This window comes from Cupressus sempervirens, chromosome 1 (genome assembly GCF_028749045.1).
Source record: "Cupressus sempervirens isolate cs-2001-9-10 chromosome 1, ASM2874904v1, whole genome shotgun sequence".
NCBI classification, from domain to species: domain Eukaryota; kingdom Viridiplantae; phylum Streptophyta; class Pinopsida; order Cupressales; family Cupressaceae; genus Cupressus; species Cupressus sempervirens.
Genome location: NC_143118.1, coordinates 466199420 through 466221525, shown reverse-complemented (window position 1 = coordinate 466221525; position 22106 = coordinate 466199420). Strand labels below are relative to the sequence as shown.

The window sequence follows — 22106 nt, the reverse complement described above, 5'->3', positions numbered from 1 at the left end:
GACACAAACTACGAAAACAAAAATAAAAATGGGTGCGAGATAAATTAAATCAATCGGCCCGTTACAAAGTTTAATTTATTTTATAACGGGGACATTACAGTCCTCCCATCCCAAAGTTTTCTTGTCCTCAAGCAAATGTAGTGCTGGATGCTAGAGAATGTCCTCGCCTTCCCACATTGCATCATCCAACGGTAGGTGTCGCCAGCATACCTAGTATTCCTTCACAGTGCGGTTCCTTAAGGTCTTTTCATGTACTTCAAGGATCTTGGCAGGTTCTAGAATGAGCTTTCCTTCTTCGTTGAGTAGCGGAAGGTCGGTAGCAACTGTGACATTTTGCGCTATGGCTTTTTTCAAACAGGAAACATGGAAGACATTATGAATGCGGCTTCCCTCCGAGAGTTTCAATTCATACGCTACCTCACCAATGAGACGAACCACGCAATAGGGGCCATAAAATCGTGGCTTCAATTTTTCCTTTCCTGTTCCCTTTAATGAAGATTGTCGATATGGCTGGAGTCGGAGATAGACCAGATCCACTCTCTATTCGATGCCTGTCGGCGTACATCTTCTATTGATTTTGTGCACACTGTAGGTTTTCTTTCAGGCCCCTAAGTATGTCCTATCCTTCCTGAAGCCAGTCCCTTGCCCTTGGTGCGCGACTATCACCCAAAACTGTCGATGAACGAGAGGGGTTCGTACCCGTACAGAGCCTTGAATGGTGTCATCCCGATAGACATGTGATACGTGGTATTGTAGCAATATTCCCCCAAATGGATCCATTTTACCCACGCTCGTTGTTGTGCCGAGACGTAGTTCCGAAGGTAGCCTTCGAACCATTTGTTCACAATCTCAGTTTGACCATCCATTTGCAGCTGGTAACTCGTGCTTGGCGATAATTCTGTCCCTGCCATCCGAAACAATTATGTTCAGAATATTGATAAATCGTTCATCCCAATCACTGACAATGTTTCGGGGTAATTCGTACAAACGAAAGACTTCTCTAAAAAACAGATCGGCAACTTGTGCAGCCTGTAGGTCTAAGGGGATGGCAAAGAAATGTGCATACATTGTTAATCGGTCAACCACCATGAAGATACAATCCCTTCCGTTTACCTTGGGAAGACCTATTATGAAGTCCATTGATATACTTTCCCACTTATGTTCAAGAATTGGCAAAGGTTGTAGCAGCTTGGCAGGAAGAGTGTGCTCGGACTTGTTCTGTTGTCAGACTGTACATTCTCCTACATACTACAACATGTCCCCTTTAAGTCCTTTCCATGAAAACCTCTCTTGAAGACTTCTATAAGTTTTGAGGAAACCTGGATGCCCAGCCAAAGGTGAGATCGTGCATTTCCTTCAAGATCTTCTACTTCAATTTGGATTCCGGTACCAAGTATATCCGGTCCTTATAGCAGATGATGTCATCTACCACTCTGTACCGATCATCGTGGGTTTAGCCATCCATTATTTCACAGGCAAGTGTATTTTTGGAATATTCCAATAACAAATGCGCCTTCCAGTCAACGGAAATCCGGTCTAGTGAGCAGATGGTGGGTTTCCGAGACAAGGCATCTGCAACCACATTGTTTTTCCCTTTCACATATCCAATATCAAAATCAAAAGCTTGAACTTTGCTTACCCATTTCTGTTGCCGTTCGTTCAAGTCCCGTTGCTCCAAAAAAAATCTCAAGCTATAGTCGTTCTACTAGCGTTAGCTTCCTGCTCTCATAAGCGATGGGATGTCTATCTTGCATCAGTACCACTCCAATGCCTTCCCCGAATGCATCACACTCCAAAACGAACGGTCGAGTGAAGTTTGGTAGTGCCAGCACGGGACAAGTGCTCATGGCCTCTTTCAGCTTATCAAAGGTGAGTTGTGCCTTTTCGTTCCACTGGAATGACCCCTTCTTCGTCAAATCTGTTAAAGGTGCATCGAGCTGGGAGAATCCTTTAACGAACCTCCTATAGTAACTACACAATCCAAAGAATCCTCACAAATCCGTGAGTGATTTTGGGGGAGGCCAGTCGAGGATAGCCTGAATCTTCTTCTGATGCACTTTAACTCCGTATTTACTGACGACATGCCCCAAGTACAATATTTCTGTCATATCAAATTCACATTTGGACTGTTTGGCGAACAAGGACTGTTCTTCCATGATACTTAGAACTTCATTCAAATGCTTCAGGTGCTCCTCCCATGACCTGCAATAAATAAGATCATCAAAGAATACCAATAAATACTTACGCAATTGTTTGTTGAAGATGCGGTTCATGCACGATTGAAATGTAACAGGTGCATTGGTCAATCTGAACGGCATGACCAAAAACTCATAATGTCCATAGTGACAACAGAAAGTCGATTTCTCCACATCTTCCCTCATGCAGATCTGATGGTATCTAGAATGGAGATCTATTTTTGAAAAAATAGACCACGCTATGTAGTTCATCTAGCAGCTCATCTATCCTTGGAATTGGATATCTATTCTTTATTATTTTTTTGTTTAACGCGCGGTAGTCCACACACATGCGCATCGTCTCGTCCTTCTTTTTGACCAAGACCACAAATGACGCGAATGGGCTAGAACTGGGACAGATCCATCCTTTCTCTAGCAATTCAAGAATCATCCTTTCAATCTCATCTTTGAATTTCTTGGGATGGCGGTACGATGTGGTTATGACCGGTTTTGTCCCTGATTCCAACTCGATAGTGTGTTCAAACCCTCGGTGAGGTGGTATCCCAGGAGGAATATCCATGAAAGCTTTTTCATGCCTACTTAAAATATCTTGGAGCTCATCATCCTGTGGAAGTGTTCTTTGCCCTTGTATAGGTTTCACCGAGATAAAACAATGCGCAACCCACACAATGTCATCGTGCCGAAAAATTGCCTCCATCCAATGCACAGAAACTTCCTTCGAACCTTTATTTGCCATTCCTTGAAGGACAACCTTCTTCCTGTCAACCACAAAAGTGAAGTCCATCCGCTTGAAACTCTAAGTGTATTCATCAAGGGTCTCCATCCACTGTATGCCAAAAATAACTTCCATGTCAGCCAGGTCCACTATGAAGAAGTCCTTAGTCATCATGCGATTCGCCATTGTGATGCTTAGTTGAGGAACAAGGTGCATGCAGGGCAGGAAAGTCCCTCCGGCTACCTTGACCTAAAAGCCTACGTGCGCCTCCGTAGGGAGACTTCTCTGTCTTACCAAGGATGAGTTGATAAAATTTAGAGTAGCGCCGCTATCCAACATCACCGTAATCCTTTGTCCTACCCCGTACACAAAAAACTGTGCACCTCGGGCTGCCAGCCAATGCAATGGCTCCTCCGCACTATACCAAAGTGGCAATTCTCTTCGTACGGTTCAGACTAATGTTGGTGTCATGGTGGGGTTGGTTATCTTCAGCCAACATTTCTTCCTATTCGTCCTCATCATCAGACACGACCTCAATGTAATGGATCTTCCCCTTTCCAAGGCATCAGTGACCCAACTCCCAAGGTCCCTTGTAGTTGAAACACAATTTCTTCCTTTCGGAGTTCCTGTCTAGTAGCTTCATCCAACGACAGCTTCTTGGGCAGAGGTTTGTCCCTCGAAAACGTCGACAGTTTAGGATGTAACTTCGAGAGGATCAAGATGATGTCGATGACGATGCCATACTTCGTGCTTTATTGATTGCTTCCGACAGTGTAGCCGGATTGAATCCCTTCACCCAACCTTTCAAAGGTTCAGTCAATCCGTCCATGAAGAGCACTACCCGCCTTCTTTTGGAAATGTCTGTAACCAAAACAGAGAGTTTTTGAAATTCTGCAATGAACTGATCTACCGATCCAGTTTGTCTCAGTTGCGCCAAATCTTTGAAATTGAGCTCCTAATGTTTACCATCAAATCCTTCTATTAATCTCTCCGTGAATTCCACATAAGTCTTTATTTGATCATGCCCTAATGTGATGGTGTCGTGGTGCCACCATTCGTGCGCAACTCCCTCCAAGTGTAACACGGCAAATTTGATTGCTTCTTCTTCTAGCATAGGATTCAGTTGGAAGTAGGTATCAGCTTTCATAACCCACGCTTGCATTGATATGGAACCCGATCCATCAAATGGAGACAGATTTATCTTAGTCAACTTTCTCCTGAGATCATCATTAAAGTATCCTCTGTTTTCGCCTCCCAAATATCTCATTCTCAGATCTGCATAATATTTGTAGGATATATCTTCTTCAAGGTTTGCATTCTTCCAATCTTCTCTCATCTCTTCAAAAGTTGGTTGTCTCCCTTCGTGTTGTGCCTCTGTCCGTGGTGGAAAAGTTGGCATGGAAGGTCGGGAGCATGCTAGCTGAGGGATTGATTTTCACGACACCGAGTCCGTGTTGTGACCATTTTGTTCTCCAGATATTTTGTTCTCCGCCAACTTCTTGAGAGTTTCTACCATAAGTCGCTGTGTGTCAATGATCTATGCCTGATTCCTGGCAAGTTTCGTCAGAAGAGCCAAAAGTTCGACAGCGGTTGGTTCCCGTTCGTCAACCATTTGATCAATGAAATGCGTCCTTCTCTTCCGGCTATAAACTCTCAGTCACTGTCCACAGGCTGGCTGGATTGTAGAACTCTGATACCACTGAAATGTTCCAAACAAGTATGACGCATGTGAAAGCAATTGAGTACGGCTACACCCAAGTTGAGACCATACGGCAATGCAAAATGAGAGAGAAGCACGAATGAATGAAGGAAGCTGTACGGCTAGAAGTATAATGGTCGTACGGTGGGAAGTTGCAAGCCATACAGTGGCAATTAAAAGGCCATACGGAGCAGGCTAGTTAAGTCGTATGGTTGGTTACTCAGCCTTCCAATGAATATGGATGCCCTACGGTGAACACAGGTGACAAGGCAATGACCATACGGTGAGTGACTGCATGGGGAGTCTGTACGAAGAAGGTAGCGGATTGTACGGTAGGATAAGTGCAGTACAAAGAGGGTTAAGTGATGGTCGTACCCCGAAATTGGGTTGTATGGCGTCAAGAGAAGGCAAGGCATAGAGTGCGGGATAAGGATGGAAGGGAGAATGTGCGAGGGAGTGAGAGATGCTGACAGAATGGGAGGAATGAGCTGAACACACAGTTGGGTACCGGAAACCAATTCAATATATACGAACATAAATAGTAGATGAAATTCACACAATGATAGAGATTTGAATACGAATAATAATTGCAAAAGAGAATGCTCCAATTTGCTAAATCTGAACAAAGAATTACATGCAACAACGGAATAGGGTGAGGGTTGAATCCCACCAAAACCGCACGAGCCAAATAGGGAAGATCTTTCACTTCCGAAATGGCGAACACTTCCTAACTCCAACAGGAATTCGCAGTACAGAGAAATATAATCCAAAGCATACCTATAGACTACCTACAAGTTGTGCTTAAATACCCGTTAGAAAACTTTCCAAGGGTGTACAAAGATAGCCAACGGCAACACAAACTACGAAAACAAAAATAAAAATGGGTCTGAGATAAATTAAATCAATTGGCCCGTTACAAAGTTTAATTTATTTTATGACAGGGACATTACAAAATTCACATTTTAAAAAATCAAAGTAAAGAGTGAAGATTTGTGAAGCTCCACCCTTTGTGAACTGAAGCCTTCATGGTGAGGTTCGATTTTCAAATCTAGGAAGAAATTTACATGAAAATTTTGAAAGAAAGAATGGAAATTCATGGCAAACCATGAATCTCTACCCTACGAAAAATTAAGAATTAATGATGTGGGTCAATTATCCGCCCTTCGACAATCTGAAATACAAAATAAAATCTCCATGGTTAGGGTCGTGTTGATGCGAGTTTTGTGAACACTTCAACATGCTGGATGAAAAACCAAATATCAAATCCTCTCTTGAATAAATAAGCTTAGATGCTAAACAATATATATGGTTGTGTGATTAACTAAGACAAACTCAAGATTCATTCTTATTGTGGCTTAACTTAGTTGTAATAATGTGATAAGTTGGGTATAACTTGGGGACATATGCTATTCATTTAGTGGAAAAGCTATCAACATTTCTAAATGCGAATGATTTGGCAATTAGAGTTGTTTGACTACCTCTAATAAAAAAAATCGCAGAAAGAAAGAGGTTTAGAAAGGTAAGCTAAAATCTATAATGTAAAGAGACTATTGATGGTAAGGTGAGACTCCAACCAATCCTTGCTTTGCTAAATCAAATATGCTAAGGAATGTGCTATCTTCAAGGGATCTGTGTATGATTTTCATATCATCAACACTCATTCAATTACTCAAGCATAGCACAATCTAACTAAAAATTTCCAACTGAAGTTAAATGCTTGCAATATGTTCAGACCAACCTTACTTCGCTACTTGCAATCAACAAGTACCAAAAAGTATGAACATAAGTTTCACCATGAGTTCAACAACCACAATAGCTTTCATTCATCTATTTCTAATCTTGCTCAACATAAATTAAATCTACTCAAGTGAGGAAGTAGAAGCCATACTATACTGTAAAATTTCACAAACATTCACCATTATAACAACAAGAAGGAATAATTTTAGTAGCATTATGGCAACAATCTTCAAAAATCTATTTCCTAGTGATTGGCTCTCAAACGTAGATCAACTTTGACTCCATCATCTTAAACTCAAACTTTCCTAGGACTTAACTAAGTGTTGGATTTCCTACTCACAACTCTCATCTTCTTCAAATGCCTTGACTCTTATGTGTGACATGGATCTAGAATTGTTTAGACTTGTCTTGCCAACTTGGAGACCTCAAGATTACCACCAAGCTAGATCAAAACTAAGACAGGCTACTCTGCCACTAAAGAAAAAGTGGAAGTCCCCATTTGCAATGGGACGTCTATGTTTTACAACACAATAGGTAACTTTCCACCCTTCGAAATTTCAAGAAAATTCAAGTGAAAAAAAGAGTGAAAATGGCATCTTTATAGTCATGGTCGATTTTCCAATCCAAGAAAAAATTTGCAATGAAAAATCAAGACAATGAGTGGAAATTCACCATGAATCACAAACCTCCACCCTACATCAGATCAAGCCTTCATGGTAGGAGTTGATTTTCCACTCTTGAGGAAAATTTACAATGAAAAATGAAGGGAAAGAGTAGTGATTCACCATAAACCACAAACCTCCACCTCCCGGATGTCAAACTTTCATGGTAGGAATTGATTTTGCACTCCAAGAAAAAAATTATAAAGAAAAATCAAAATGAAAGTTAAGATTCTTGCTACACCACAGACCCATTTGCAAAACCAAGCCCTCATGGTTACCTTCAAGTTCCACTCCTTCGTTGAAAAAAAAAATACAATTAAAAGTCATGATGGAAAGTCCAATTTAAAAAACACAAAGGTCGATTTAATTAAAATATCATGAAAATGAATGCAATTAAAAAATCTCATGGAGATCAACATAGATAAGGAAAAAGGCACTGGTGGAAACGAGGAAAATGATAATGGCAACAACAATCCTATGCAAGGGAGAGGTGGAGAGGGCATTGCTCATGTGAAGGATTTTTCAAAAGTCAAGGCAGGGAAAGAGGACAACATTCAAAATGTCATTAACAGGAATGCGGAGGATTTCAGTGTCGATCTGGAAAGCCTTACTAATATCCTTCGTACTGTTAAAGCCAAGTACTCTTATTCTTTCAAGTTTGACAAGTGGGTGGTGGGGGAAATTAAAAAGCTCAACGAAGGTCTTGAGGAACTTCGAAACAAATTTGAAGACTTCCAAAAGGAAGCTAACACTAGGGAACTTGTCAACATGATTGAGAGCAATTTCAATGCCATCATGGAGGTCTGCGTTCATCAGTTGAATGAAAGAATGGAAAACATGAAGCTATGTTGGCCATGAAGGTCTCCATGCTTCCAGAATTTATCTTAAATATCTGCACGATATGCTCAAAAACCAAAAGGGAAAAACCTTATTAATATTCACAAGGAGGAAGGTACTTCATCGGGAGCTAATGATGGACCTGGTAACAGAACCCGCTTTAGCATGAGGAAGAAGATTGAGAATGAAAAGAAGGATAAACCTAAAGTGCAACCTGACATGACAGTCACTGCAAAAGCTGGAGAGTCTGGAAAAAGATACCGAGTCTCTCCTTGTTCAGCTGGTCTAGTTTGGTCATTCTCATCTTGCCTTGCTGGTTCTTGTTTGTTTTGATCTATATTTTGTCTTTTGGTTTAAGTGTCTAGTGTGTTCTCATGTTTTGTCTGCGTTACCAGTCTTGGGTAACTGTTGTATCTCGTAATGTCTTTGAAAATCTGTCTTTCAAGAGATTGTAAAGGGTTTTGGGGCCCCTTCAAAACCTATTTTTAACATTAATCAAAAACATAGATAAGGAAAAAATATATATAAAATGATGCAAGGGAAAGTCATGAAATCAATCTATTTAAGTTGAAAGTCTGAATTGAAGAAGAGTTCAGCCAGCTTAGGGAGTGGAGAATAATTTTAAATGCAAAATTTAAACTGGTTGGTCCTCTTGTGGAATGGACACAACCCTTCAAACATGCCTCATGATTACTACATAGGGAATATAGAATGGAGTATTTCAACCACAATTAAAAAATGAAAAAATCAATCACCAGCAGAGCAGAGATACGTGAGAACTTGATCTATTTGAGAAGCAATTTGAAAGATAACAAACATTTTGGGAGAGAGGCAAATTTATAAAAAGTACAGATTTCCCAAAATCAAGGAAAATTACAATCAGATCAAGGCGACTTCACATCAGAATTGAAGTTTAAATTCCCAAATCAAGCACAAAGCGCACCAGATTCCAATCAAAATTAAGTTATAATTGCTAACAAGGGCTGCGAATTTGTAAGGGTAAACGCAAAATCAGGTTCAATTCTGCAGTGCAAAATCCAGAATTAAGTTGGGAATTCCATTTAAACTCGGGTGAATTAGATAAAATTCAGGCACACCCTAGTGAATTAAAAGTAGATGTAGAAGGCTGAATCAGATCAGATTTACGAGGACAGATTGAAAGGCAGATTACATCAAGACAAAGGCAAAAGTGTGTCAGAGATAGAGACCTGAAAGAGCAAGTTCAAAGAATTCCTAAACAATCAGAATTGACGAGAAATCAATTAAGGCACAAAAGGTGCAAATTCCATCAAGTTGAGGAGTGAATTCAAGGCAGATCTTAGCAAACTTCAACAGGGATGTAAATTTAAATCATAATCAAGATGGACTTCCAATCAAGAAATGCAAGTTATAAGATGAAGAGCAAATTCCTTTATTCAACCGACCATTTCCAGACTTTAGACCAACAAAACATGGTTTGAATCTGAAAGTGGAGTTGTTTGAGATTAGTTTTTGGGATATTCCAAGTCACTTCTAGAATTTCCAAATTCTGAAAGTGATGTTTCCAGATTACAAAAGGAGATATCACAATACAATACAGTTCAATTTTCTGGAAACTTTGTACAAATTGGTGAAAGTAGGGGGTTTCAAAGGGGTTTGTGAAGCAAATTTCATGAATCCTTGATGTTATTACCTTACATTGAAGAATGATTTTCGTGGAATTTATTTTAAATCCTTCAACTTAACTTTGAAATGCAAGGGTTTGAAAATTTTCATATCACAAATTCATTGCACTCTACTAACATAGGGGTTTCATTACAAATTGTAATCCAAAGATTTTCTTCTCTCTTGCAAGAATGATTACATGGAATGTTGGAGAAGGATGGAATGGTGGAGAAGCCAAGGTTCAAGTTCATGCCAGGAATGATGGATGGTGAAGATCATGTCGTCATGAAGGAATGGGACTTCATAACATGAACAAAGAAATTACAAAAAGGTGTATTTATCAATGATTTGGAGAAAGAAGATCAACACGTCAAGAAGGTGATCATGATAATGATAAACCTAAGCAAGGAAGCAAAGACAAGATTCACATCTCAACAAGGAGCATGAATGCAAGAGGACTTCAAGAAAAAATCGAGAATATTTCAAAAATGAAGAGGATGAAGAAGGCATTGATGAAGATGAAGCAATTTAGGAATATGAAATGTCACAATAAATCGAAGGTATGAAAATGTTGGATATCAAGAGATATTTCTTGCATTGGGATGAAATGATGAAGTTTACAAGATAGGCATGCTGAGATGGTGCCCACTCATCTTCAACCAATCAGGTCACTCCAAGTCAACATGCCTGAGTTCATCCAGTCAAATTTATCCTCAGGTGGACATCTGGAAAGTATTTAATGTATTAACACAATGAATTTTCTCGTTGGATGTAATTTCTCATGGACCAGCATTTAATGCTTGTAGGTGGGTAGTTGTAGAAAACCCTTTAAATTCTTGTCATGAGCCCAAATTAATAAAAAAATCATATTTTAATCAATTAAACACATGTTTTATAGATTATGATAAATCAAGTAATATTATATAATTGTTAATATTGAAATATAATAACCACCATTAAAGAATGTACTATACTTAGTTATTCAGCGGCCAAATGATATTTATTTGTAATTATACACAATCATTCCATAAAATCAATTATGTTTACATATGAATGTAGTTTTAAATTATAAACTAAATATTCTAATCAATATTATTACTTAATTAATAATAATAAATTAAGTAATAATTCTAAATCACTAATATTATCACATATTAATTAGATTAGGGGATTAATAATACTTATCAATCCTAAAGTAGAATCAGACTATTCAACATTAAAAAGATAATAAGGTGAATTGGTCTATGCAATACCTATGGGTTGCGACCCTACCCCTTGTCACATATAAAAAGGGAAATACACTTAATCACAGGGGTACGAAGCAGATTGAAGAGCGCTCAAAAAGATAGTACACCATCGGGAAAAGCGAGGGACCAGGGGGGATACAAACGAGTATTCAAAGGGCATCTCATGTGTTACGTTGACTGTGCCAACCCACTAAATTCCGCATGACATACTTCACTTACAAAACGCAACAATCAACGTACAAGAAAGAAGAAAGGACAATCGCCATTGAAGCAAAAGCATTCAATAAAAGGCAAATAAGTCAGTGACTGGGGCCCACATTATCAGCGGCTAGGTAAGTAGAAACAAGATAAATTTATTCACAAGACTAATAGTATTTTCGTAAGTTTATATGAATTAGAATATAAGAACTCCTAAGGATCATAACTAGGACTTTAGTGGAATAAGAGATAGATGAATAATAAAATGGTGATAATTCCAAATGTAGGGAATGATATTAGTTTCTATTAATATAATTCTATTCAAAGGAAATGTGGATTTGACAAACAAATCCTATAGATCTTTAGGGATGACCTTCAAGGATGATGGCTAACTAATCAAGGGTCGCTCTACAAGAACATAGGGGGTCCTCCTAGAGGGTTATGAAGCCTGACTTGAACAGTAGATTCGAGGAAGATGGTAAATTAATCGAGGACCGTTCTCAAGTCCTCCCAAAGGATTAGGAAGCCGGATTTGAAGGAATCTTTGAGGATTATGTAGAAACATGGGAATTATAAATATTGATCATTGTGAATTTAAAAGCTTTGCTAACAAATATATGTAGGTTAATCTCGTTGATAAACATCTTAAGGAGGGGGGATATTACAATTATCTAGGCCATTAATCTCAAATCAATCTGGGCCATTGGTCGTACTTGAGGCCCCTATATAAGGCTTTCTCATTTTATCTGTAAGGGGAGACTTTTATGAACTTGTTGAAATACTGCTAAAGTAATTACAAATTTCATTGAAAGTTGGTGAAGACTTGTGTTATTTTGGAGTGTTGCATGATTTCCTATTTCTCACTTATTAGACTTTGTTTATGTTGAGTAGCTGAATGAAAAAAAAATTTGTCCATCAATAGTGAAACCTCATATGTTCATACCTTTAGTAACATGTTGATTGTAAGTCACAAAGTAGGATTTGGCTGAACTTATTGCCAAGCATAACTTCAAGTACTTTACAGTTTACACTCATTAATTCACACATCTTGTGGTGTTGATGTGCATGAGTTATTTGAAAATCATCCATGCACCCTTAGAGGATTTGATTCGACTTTGCATACTTCGAATTGGCGAAGCAAAGTTTGGTTTGGTTTCCTTTCATCATCAATCATCTCTTTCAAGAGAAGATCCAGATTAAATTTCTAAACCCAACCTCTTTTGCACTTTATTTCAGAGTCATTGTTAGGATTAGCTGGAGTGCTCATATTGCAAAATCATTCATTGTTTGGAAAGTTGATAGATTCATGAATGAATAGCGTAAGTCTCTTTGTGATTACCAACAAGTCACATCATCAAAATGAGTTGCATCAAACACTAAGTTACTTGTATGCATTGTCTTGGGGCTGTCTTAGTTAATCACACAAAGTCCTAATTATTTAGCATCTAGGATTTCCTTGCTGATGTTCAAGAGAGGATAGAATACTTGATAATTTATTCTACATGTTGAAGTGATCACAAAACTCATATCAACAGGCCTATTTTGGAAACCTGAAATTAAGTTAGATAACATTGCAGACATAGTTCATAAAAAGAAATCTATTATTAGAATAACGAAATCATACATTCATCAATGAGCAACAGATCTGATTCATATGTGAATCTCTATCATATAAAATATGAAATAAGGAGGCATGGTATGGTCCTTTAAGACATTCATTCTCCCTCCCTGCAATCTCCCACAATTCATACATGATTGGATATCTTTGGGATTGCCAATAGTTCCTCAACATAGGGATTGGAAGGAAAATTGAAATTAGGTGCTCTTGGCCATCCTCTTCCTTTCACAATGCAAAAGGGTGCCCTAATAGCCATCCTCTATTATGCACATCTCTGTTATATTTTTCATCTGCTGTTTGATCTGAATATGTGATATTTTATCTGCGGATGTCTTGTGACTTTGAGGCTGATTTACTGATGAGGGTTTTATGCAAGGTTGCATGGGTACTCGTACCCACACCCCTGGTACTCGTACCCACCGAGTACCCACGTACCCAAGTACCGGGTACACGTATCCCACGCACCGGGTACTTGGTGGAGAGCATCATAGCTAAGGACCTTGATTAAGATTCTGATTTTGGTTTTTTATTTTTGTATTAGCTTGTTGTTTATCGAACTTAATTCAATACCAAATCAGTTTGAAACTTTGATACTCATTAACAATAAACTTTATCACTGTTCAAGTCATAAGTTTATCATTTGCAATATGTCATTGTTATATGATTTAGGATCCTCTTGTTCATGTTTAAAGTCTGCCTTCTTTGTTATGCATCTAAGCATTTATCATGTATTATTATTTCAAACATATAGCAAATCTGAAACTGAAAACAATACATTACATTTGCAAACTTTATCACTGTTCTTGTTTTGAAAAACCATTGTAATGACTCATAATTTCAGATTTTTTAAAAATATAAAGGTATAATTTTTAAATAAGTTTGACATACCCAAGTCCCTTCGTCCCCTATTATGAAAAATACTTTAAACATTAAACATTCAGCAATAGCATATATATATATATATTTCAAATTTCTTGTTTTGAATGCTCAATGTCATGACTCATGACATATATTTTGATTTTTATATTTTCTATAAAATATTAATAATATAGAAAAAATAGGCATACACACGTACCCCCGTCCCCTATTTTGAAAAATATGCGTACCTGTACCCGTTCCCATACCCGTCCCCGTCCCCGTACCCACGTACCCGTGCAACCTTGGTTTTATGATTTATTATATGTTTATATATAGATAGATAGATAGATAGATAGACAGACACCCACTAAGTCACAAGGTTCGAGTTCGGTAACAATAAAATTCAGATGAAGTTCAACAAGGGCAATAAAGCTCAAAACAAAATCGTGATTAAATTTGCTTTAAAAAAATTGATTTTTTTAAATATAAATACCTATATATATATATAGGTGTGTGTGTGTGTGTGTGTGTAGCTACTATAATGAGAAACAATAATAATCTTAACATATTAAATAATATTATTTGAATATATATAAAAGTATAAATAAATTATGTTTATAACATTACGAAAAAATAAAAGAGATACACAGCTCTCCCTTTAATATTTGAAAAAATTACAAATAATATCAACATTAAAAATTTAAAAACTGAGGTACACGACATCCATCAACTAAATAAATCCTATTTCAGAGCATGGCACACTGAATCTTGTGTTTTCTCGAGACAAAATGGCGCTTTGACTCCTTTTAATTGACAGAACATTTATTGTCTGATCTATTACATTTCCATTTGTCTGCGGGTAATCTTCTTTGCCCATCTGAGAGAGGATAAAATAGGATTAGCGTCCAAAAGGTTGCAGGAAAAAATCTCTTGTGCAGGGAACTCAAAATATGTGTAAAACCCTTCTAATATTTTATTAAAGATAGTGGCAGATATATTTCCGTACGAATACCAAGCACATTAGAATGAATTTTTTATACTGTTTAGAAGTTCACCAAATTTCGAGCCTCATGGGCGAAATTTGGCGAACCCTGATTGTGTGTGCGTGTGCGTGTACCTTCTCTGCTGCTGCTGGTTACTTTTATTGATTTATGGCCTTCATTTCTTTTCCTTGTTGTGGAAGAGATGTGACTAAGTATTCATCCTATTGCAATTAATAATGATATATGGATAAGTTTGGAATCTTATATCAGAATATTCTCCTAGATTAATTTCATTGATCGATGTATCTGATTCGTTCCTTTCTCCCCACTGTGGTCATACTTATATATTCCATCCTTCCCATTGAAGATATGCATTCCTTTGGATGGCTGACCGACCCTTCATAATGGGTCATGTCTCTTTGACCCAAATGTGATCACACCTCTGCTATCTGTTCACCCAAATGTGATCATGCCTCTTCTATCTGAACAGCTGTCAAGAGGTTTGCTAAATTTGTCTATAATTAATTTTTATTCAAGATTTCTGCTAGAGATGATCTTTGCTTCTCAATTCAATCACTGTTCTGTCATTTCCTTTATCAAGATTCAAATGTAATCGCTATTAATCACTACCCCTTTTGAACCATGATTGCTATTCCAAAAATCTTAAGTTGGCCTCAAATTATTAATATTATGCATATATATTTATTTATGCTAATGCTAAGATATTGCAGGTTGGTCTTAGGGACGTCTCACAACTAAGGGGGATTGTTTGGATTCATGCATAACTTTTGCATAATGGTATAGTCAAATATAGGCCTACAGATTAAACTACGTTGGCTGGCATACCATTGTCTGAATCTCTAAAATTAATAAAATAATGTTGCTTAGTTTGAAACTAGATATCTATAAGGATGCATAAAAAGAATTATGTTTCTCATTCATGGAAATACATGTTTATGTTCCACTGGTTGCAGTTGACAAGAATGGATCTCCATCACATCAGCAGCATTTAGAGTTTTGCGAGCTGTGTTGGTTTTAGGAATGGAATCAGTGTCACATTTAATATGCACAAACCTGTCTAGTTCTTTATGATTAAATTTCTGATATTCTGTTTGGGATATTTGAATTTTTGTTTTATTAGATAAATCTATTATAATTAAGAAGCTCCTATGAATCCACAAATGTTATGCCTTGAATCCAAACAAGCTCCCCTAGTTGGCTAAGTTAAAGATGCCCAAGTTTCTTTAGTAACATAACCTTTGAAAGGATGAAATTGCCTGTCCTAGTAGCTGATATTCTAGTTAGTTACAGTATGCTGTTAAGTGGGAGCTTTGGTGGAGATTTGAAGAGGTAATTTTAAGAGTTGAATCAGTAGACTTTTTGGTTGCTGCTTAAACCCAATTATCCAATGAGATTCAATGAGGCTTGACTTAACCCAAATATCCCAAATCTTTTCACTAAAACAGTTTCATCTTGTCACTCTTCTACTTTCAATTCCTCCTCTCAAAATTATGTGAAAACTAAATTCTAGTGTACGAACTGATTCTCCTAATTAGCAGAATATATTTAGTTCAATGAGGTTTTTAAATATAACAGATTTTCTAATAAAACTAAAATTAAAATATTTTAAATAGAAAATCAGAAATCTAATCCGAAAAGAACTAGATAGACTTGTAAATTATATCAAAACTGATCCCGGCTGCACTCCTAAAACTACCACTATTATCAAAACTCTAAATGCTGCTAATGAACCCAATAAATCTGATGGATATCCCTTTTTATTGACGCAACCAAAGGAACACAAATATGCATTTCCATGAATGAGAAACCAATTTATTTTTGTGTCCACATAGATTTCTGGTTCCAGATTAAGTAATAGAATTATTTAATATTGATTTTGTAGCTTCAGACAGCATTATGCCTGCCAAAGTAGCTCAATGAGCCTGTATTTAATTAGACTGCAAGGGGAATGTTATTTCATAAATCCAAACAGTCTCCCTTAGTTCAACAAGTTAAAGATGTCCAAGATACTTTAGCAGCATAACATTAGAAGAGGATGAGACTTACTATCCTGATTCCTAATAGCTCATATTCTGGCTAGTTGCGATATGTTGTAAGTGGGAGCTTTTTGTAGAGATTTGGGAGGAGAAATTTAACTAGATTGATCACATTGATTAAACCCCACTGAAGGCAGGGTTTGACTAAACCTGGTGAAAATGCATTTTGGTTGCTGATAGATTAAGATAATTCAGAAGTACTTTTTCTGAAGTCTCATCCTTAACCTGTTGTTTGATTCATCTGTTTAAAAAATGGACTAAGAGCTTTGGTAGGGTTTTCTTTGTGCACTTTTAAGACTCGATCTAGCTGAAAAGCTTTGAGTTTTGGACTATTTTACTGACAATAAACATATTCAAGAAAATTACCTGATTATTGTATAAGGAATACCAGACTCTGCAAGATATTGTTCAGCCTTTCGCTTCCATATCTGCAATTACAACAAGACATTACACAACATTGAACTTTCTATTTTTCAGTGCATCTGCATGTAAGTGCTACATTTGATATGAATGATTTAAATCATATAGAAGAATCAACAAACTAATAAATATAAACAAAATATGAAATATAAGAGAGAAGAGCTTTAAACAAGCACATAGCATATAGTTAACAAAATGAAAACCATGCATAAGAACTTTGATTCTTTCCAAAATTATAAAACATTATGAGACAATATACTTAAACTTAGAGCACATGAATAATTGATGATATTTTTAAGTATATTGTCTCATAAAGTTTGAATAAGAATCTTCATTGTGGTAACTCTATTGCCCGAATAAACTAGGCACAAGTCATTGGAATACAATCATTTGGATTTACAGTTGAAGTCAGCGGTTCTTTTCTGTATCTCCTTCTTGCAAGCATTGACTCAGTTATTGATAAAATCTTACATAAACATTTAATCATATCAAGCATTTATATAACTTTATTTTGATCAAGTTTAAGGATTCTTCCAACTTAAAAACTTGAAAGATTTGAATTCGCTATAGAAAAGCTTTGAACCAAGTCACAAGGGTTTAAAGAAGGTTTACCCACTTAGGTTTAGCGAAGCCTAAAGTGCAGGGGAATTAAATCAAAAGGTTATTCCCATTCGTTGGCCAAAACTGATTGAGTAATCCTATTGGAGAATCGGCAAAACTCTTGGATTTCCAATTTGTGGTTTTGGGAACCAACAAGTAGCACGAATGGTTAGAATTTGGTCCATTGTCTAAAAGTCTGTTAGGAAACCTATCTAACCCCTCGCATGACAATGTCGTCTATCAAGCTCTCTGGAAGTGGATTTTTTTTAGAATCCTTAGGATCCTAATTAGTGAACACTGAATCTTGATTGATGAACATTGAATCATGAAATACAATTTGATATTGTAATTGTAATGATTTTCTCATTTGCATTGGTATATGATATGGCTTATTTGAATATTTGTGAACTATCAAATTACATTTAATATTTATCTTGATTAATGATGAAGTATCATACTATCAAATGATTGAATTTTGTATATTTCTTTCATTTCTTTGTATGTGTGTGTGTATAAACACACCCAAATGCATCCAAAACCCCAAAAACAAATTCACGCATCCGCGCACCCAATTCTCATACCTACGTCCACACCCACACCCACACCCAAATTGGCAATTCAATATAAAGAAACAAAGAACAATACACACAAATTCAAATGAGGCAAGAATTACAGAGAACACCATCTCATGGGAAGCCTACAAAAACCAACTAGAACCATTAGTGACAATGACCTGGTGATCGCGAAGGGGATTAAAATGTCATAAAAACATGAGTAAATTTTTATGGTGTAGTGGTGACAAGATAAAAGCACACGTCAAGCACAAGTGAAGAGTGGTGACAAGGAGATGCCATAGAGAAGCAATATAATCTTTCAAGGAGACTTGCACATTTGAAATACAACTTAGGAATACTAGAGACCATATATTGTGTAACTAGATTCCAGTTTAACACCTCTCAAAACCAAACAACTTAGAAGGAGGATTCAACAAGAATTAGAGATGACAATAATGAACCTTGCCACTAGCTTTCAACTTTATTTGATCTATAGAGTTCAATTCAATGGCCAGATTTGACAATCCATTCACCACTTTATTAGCTTCACTGTAGCAATCATTCACGAGATTCAAAAGATGGCCCTAAACAATGTACATAGTCTTTTGAAGTGTCTAATTATCTAGATTTTACATTTTCGACATGTTAATTACCAACATAGAGTGATCCTCAATTATGATCATCTTTATACTCATGCAAGAGGCAAGACCTAACCCTATAGCCAAAGCCTAGAATTCCACCTCATTGTTGGTAACCGCTAAACACTTCTTGGATGCAACGTGGCTCACCTTCCTATTGTGATCTCTTAAGACAATTTTCACAACGAAGTGGCCTAGGTTACCCTTGGTAGAAGCACCACATATTTTGGTTAGTCTTTTTTAAATTGTGGAGGAATTCGTGTTGCATTTTCTCTCAAACTGCTTGGTTTTGAATAAAATTTGATATTTTTATAGGAGGAAGACAAAGGAGAGGGCAGCATTTCAAGAAATTTCCATCCCATGAGGTGAAGCACAAATTTGCTTGGAAAAGGAAGATTACTAAAGACATGATTGTTTGGATGTTTATGAGATAGTAATTTTAAGTTTACAAAGAGGCAAAGGAGAGGACAGCATTTCAAGAAATTCTCATCCCATGAGGCAATCTATGTCCTAGGAAAGGGGAGCAATTCTAGATTGTTTTCTTTCACACACCGTCTTGTTTGCAAATTGTGTCCCAGGAAAGGAGAGTAATTCTAGATTATTTTATTTCCCATTCCATAGGAAAGATCTTAATATCATGAAGAGAACCTTTTCCTAACATAGATAAATGAGAAAGCATAAACACTGGTGATGCAAACAAGACAGAAGTAATTAATTGAATCCTCTTTCCAAAGAAGAGTCATCTACTCTTTGAAGAAGAAATCTTAGATAAAAAATTTAAATGCCATCAATGATAGAATTCCAAAAGGCTGATATTAACTAGCAATTGCACCTTGGCGTGCAAGGGGTATGTTGAATAGGTGTGGAAGGTCAATTATAAGAAACTATGATTTGTTTTGTTTTTCATAAATTTGTGTATTACATTGTCTATCGATAAGCCATTTAGAAAATAGATGTTTATGTGACAATGGTCCCAATGAAGAGTGAGAGGAGAGAGAAGGATACAAATGGATGGATAATGAGAGCAAGAGATGTTTTGAGATGGGGGGAGAGGGAAAGATAGAGATAAAGATGGAAATGGAGACATCGAAGGAGAGGGGGAGATAAAGAGAACGAGGACGTACATATAGATAGAGATGGAAGAGACAAATATATTGTCATGGAGATAGAGAGGCAAAGAGATAGAAAAATAGAGGTGTAGAAAGGACAGGGAGAGGGAGAGAGGAGAGAGGATCACATATGGATGGATAACGAGAGTGACACATATGGAATATCATCTACTGCCTTTATCTCGTTATTCTCAAGAAATAATAAATTTGAGATATCATTTTTCATTGAATGTGTATGATGGTACAAAATATTTATCAGTTTGACTTATAGCAATTGAGCTATTGTATCTTTTCACTTACTGACTTTGTTTGTACTTGTTTCTCTCCTTGGGAGTCTTAAATTCTATTAGGCCATTATTTTTATTACATATGTACTTGCTTTAGTTTCACATACAACTTTATGACCGTGAAGACACTACATTGAGTATATGTTGCATTATCGGATTTGCATATCTAGGTCATGAATCAAATTCGGATCCGGATGTGTGAATTGATTCGTGCAAGACCTTGTGCAAATCCAATACGAATTGGTCATGATCCATGTGGACTTGGGGGAATCCGGCGTGAATCTACATGGATCCCTAGGGACCCATTGACCAAACTTGGAATAAGTACACACAAATTCATCCATGAATCAAATTCTCATACCCAAACCTATCACCAACTCCGAATCAATAACTTAATTATATGTTGATAATGGCAATCTAAAATGAATTTACATTAACTTTGATTTTCTATCCACCAGTATTAAGTTTTAGTTCTATTATCATAAATAGATTACCCTGTAAATCAAAAATCAAGATGCATTATTATAAAACCATCTCCCATGACCTCACAATGAAAAAATTAGATAAACAAAAATGAATTAAAATATTAAAAATTTGTTTGTTCCCATAAGTAATAAAGATATTCAAGGTAATTAAAAGGTGTACATTAACTTGATAAAAATGATTAAATTGAATTTTTCATGTTTTTCATACAAGTAAAATTAGGTCAAAAGTGAGTAAAATTAGGTGAAAAGTGAACTGGGATAAACATTGTGGGGTAATTTGAGAGATTGTTTTTTTAGATATAATAAATCTGTTCCATGTTATTTTATATTGTTATAATATTGTTATGATATAATTATTAATATTAATGTATATATTTTAGTTAATAAATTTTTTAGATATACATGATAATTTAATCTTATTATATTTTAATTCAATATAATAAATATATAATGTAGTTCAGTTATAATAATTTAATATTAATATATTTTATTTTTGTTTAAACTGAAACATTATATACATATGTTAATTAATCTTATAATGTTATAAATTATAAGTGTTAACAGTAAATATATTATACTATAATTTAATATTTTAATCATTAAAGAAAATGTAGCATATAAGGCAATTTAATCTTATTATATTATAATTATTTATAATGAATATATTAGTATATTTAAATATAATTGTAGTACATCATTTTATTTATATATTAATAACAGCATAAATAATATGATTATTATATTACAAAATGATGACAATAATATTATTTATATATTCCTATTATATAAATTATTATTATTAACACAAACCATATAGATCTCGCATAGCCTCATTCTTCGGTTTTAGATTCAGATTTTTAGCGTAAAGTTTATTTTCAAAACTGCTACTATCATATTAATTGTGACTAGGAAAGCGAGTATGGCCTTCCGCTGGTATTTTTTCTACCACCTTCGCTTTAAATACATTTTGTTAAAGGCTGACACTGTTGTTGGGTGGATATTTAATATTGCGGATGAAACTGTACTGAATTATGTTCCTCTCGCTTGAACGTCACAATTTCGTATTTTATTTTTAAAATATATTTGATATTTAAGTTTAAACTTGCCCTTTCAGACTTTGCAGAAGATGTGATCTGAGCGCATACACAGCTGGTTTTCATGCAATGATTAATTTGATTGGACGGGTGTGTACACAGGTGGCTTCAATGTACGGTGAGCTGTAGTTGGTGTGTAAAAAATTCATAGGAAAAATAAAGTTTTCAGACGATTTTGAGCGCTTTTTATTTTAGTGAAAAACATGGTGTGAACATGATGGGACGGCATGGCAGTAAAGGAGGCTCATGAAACCAATGCATCTATAAAATGATAGACAAATGAACAAATCTGATTATTTGAATCGTCTTGCATGCCGTAAGGAAAAGACTCGGCCATTAATTGGTTAAAATAGCTCACCCATTTCAGATATGAAATGCCTTTGGCGTAATTATAATTTTAATTTACTATATATTTAATGTTAAATTACACTATCATAAGTCTAAGTTACTAGATATTTGATATTAATTT

General features: G+C 35.9%; 1 protein-coding gene across 1 annotated transcript in view; it reads right to left on the bottom strand.

Moving 5' to 3' along the window:
• The window catches only part of LOC149578316 (uncharacterized protein At5g02240-like), a 79772-nt gene that overhangs the window by 24644 nt on the left and 33022 nt on the right, over positions 1–22106 (bottom strand). Inside the window, exon 5 of the mRNA XM_089828229.1 lies at positions 16817–16878. Coding sequence (XP_089684355.1) covers positions 16817–16878 — 62 coding nt within the window. The remainder of the gene's footprint in view (positions 1–16816; positions 16879–22106) is intronic.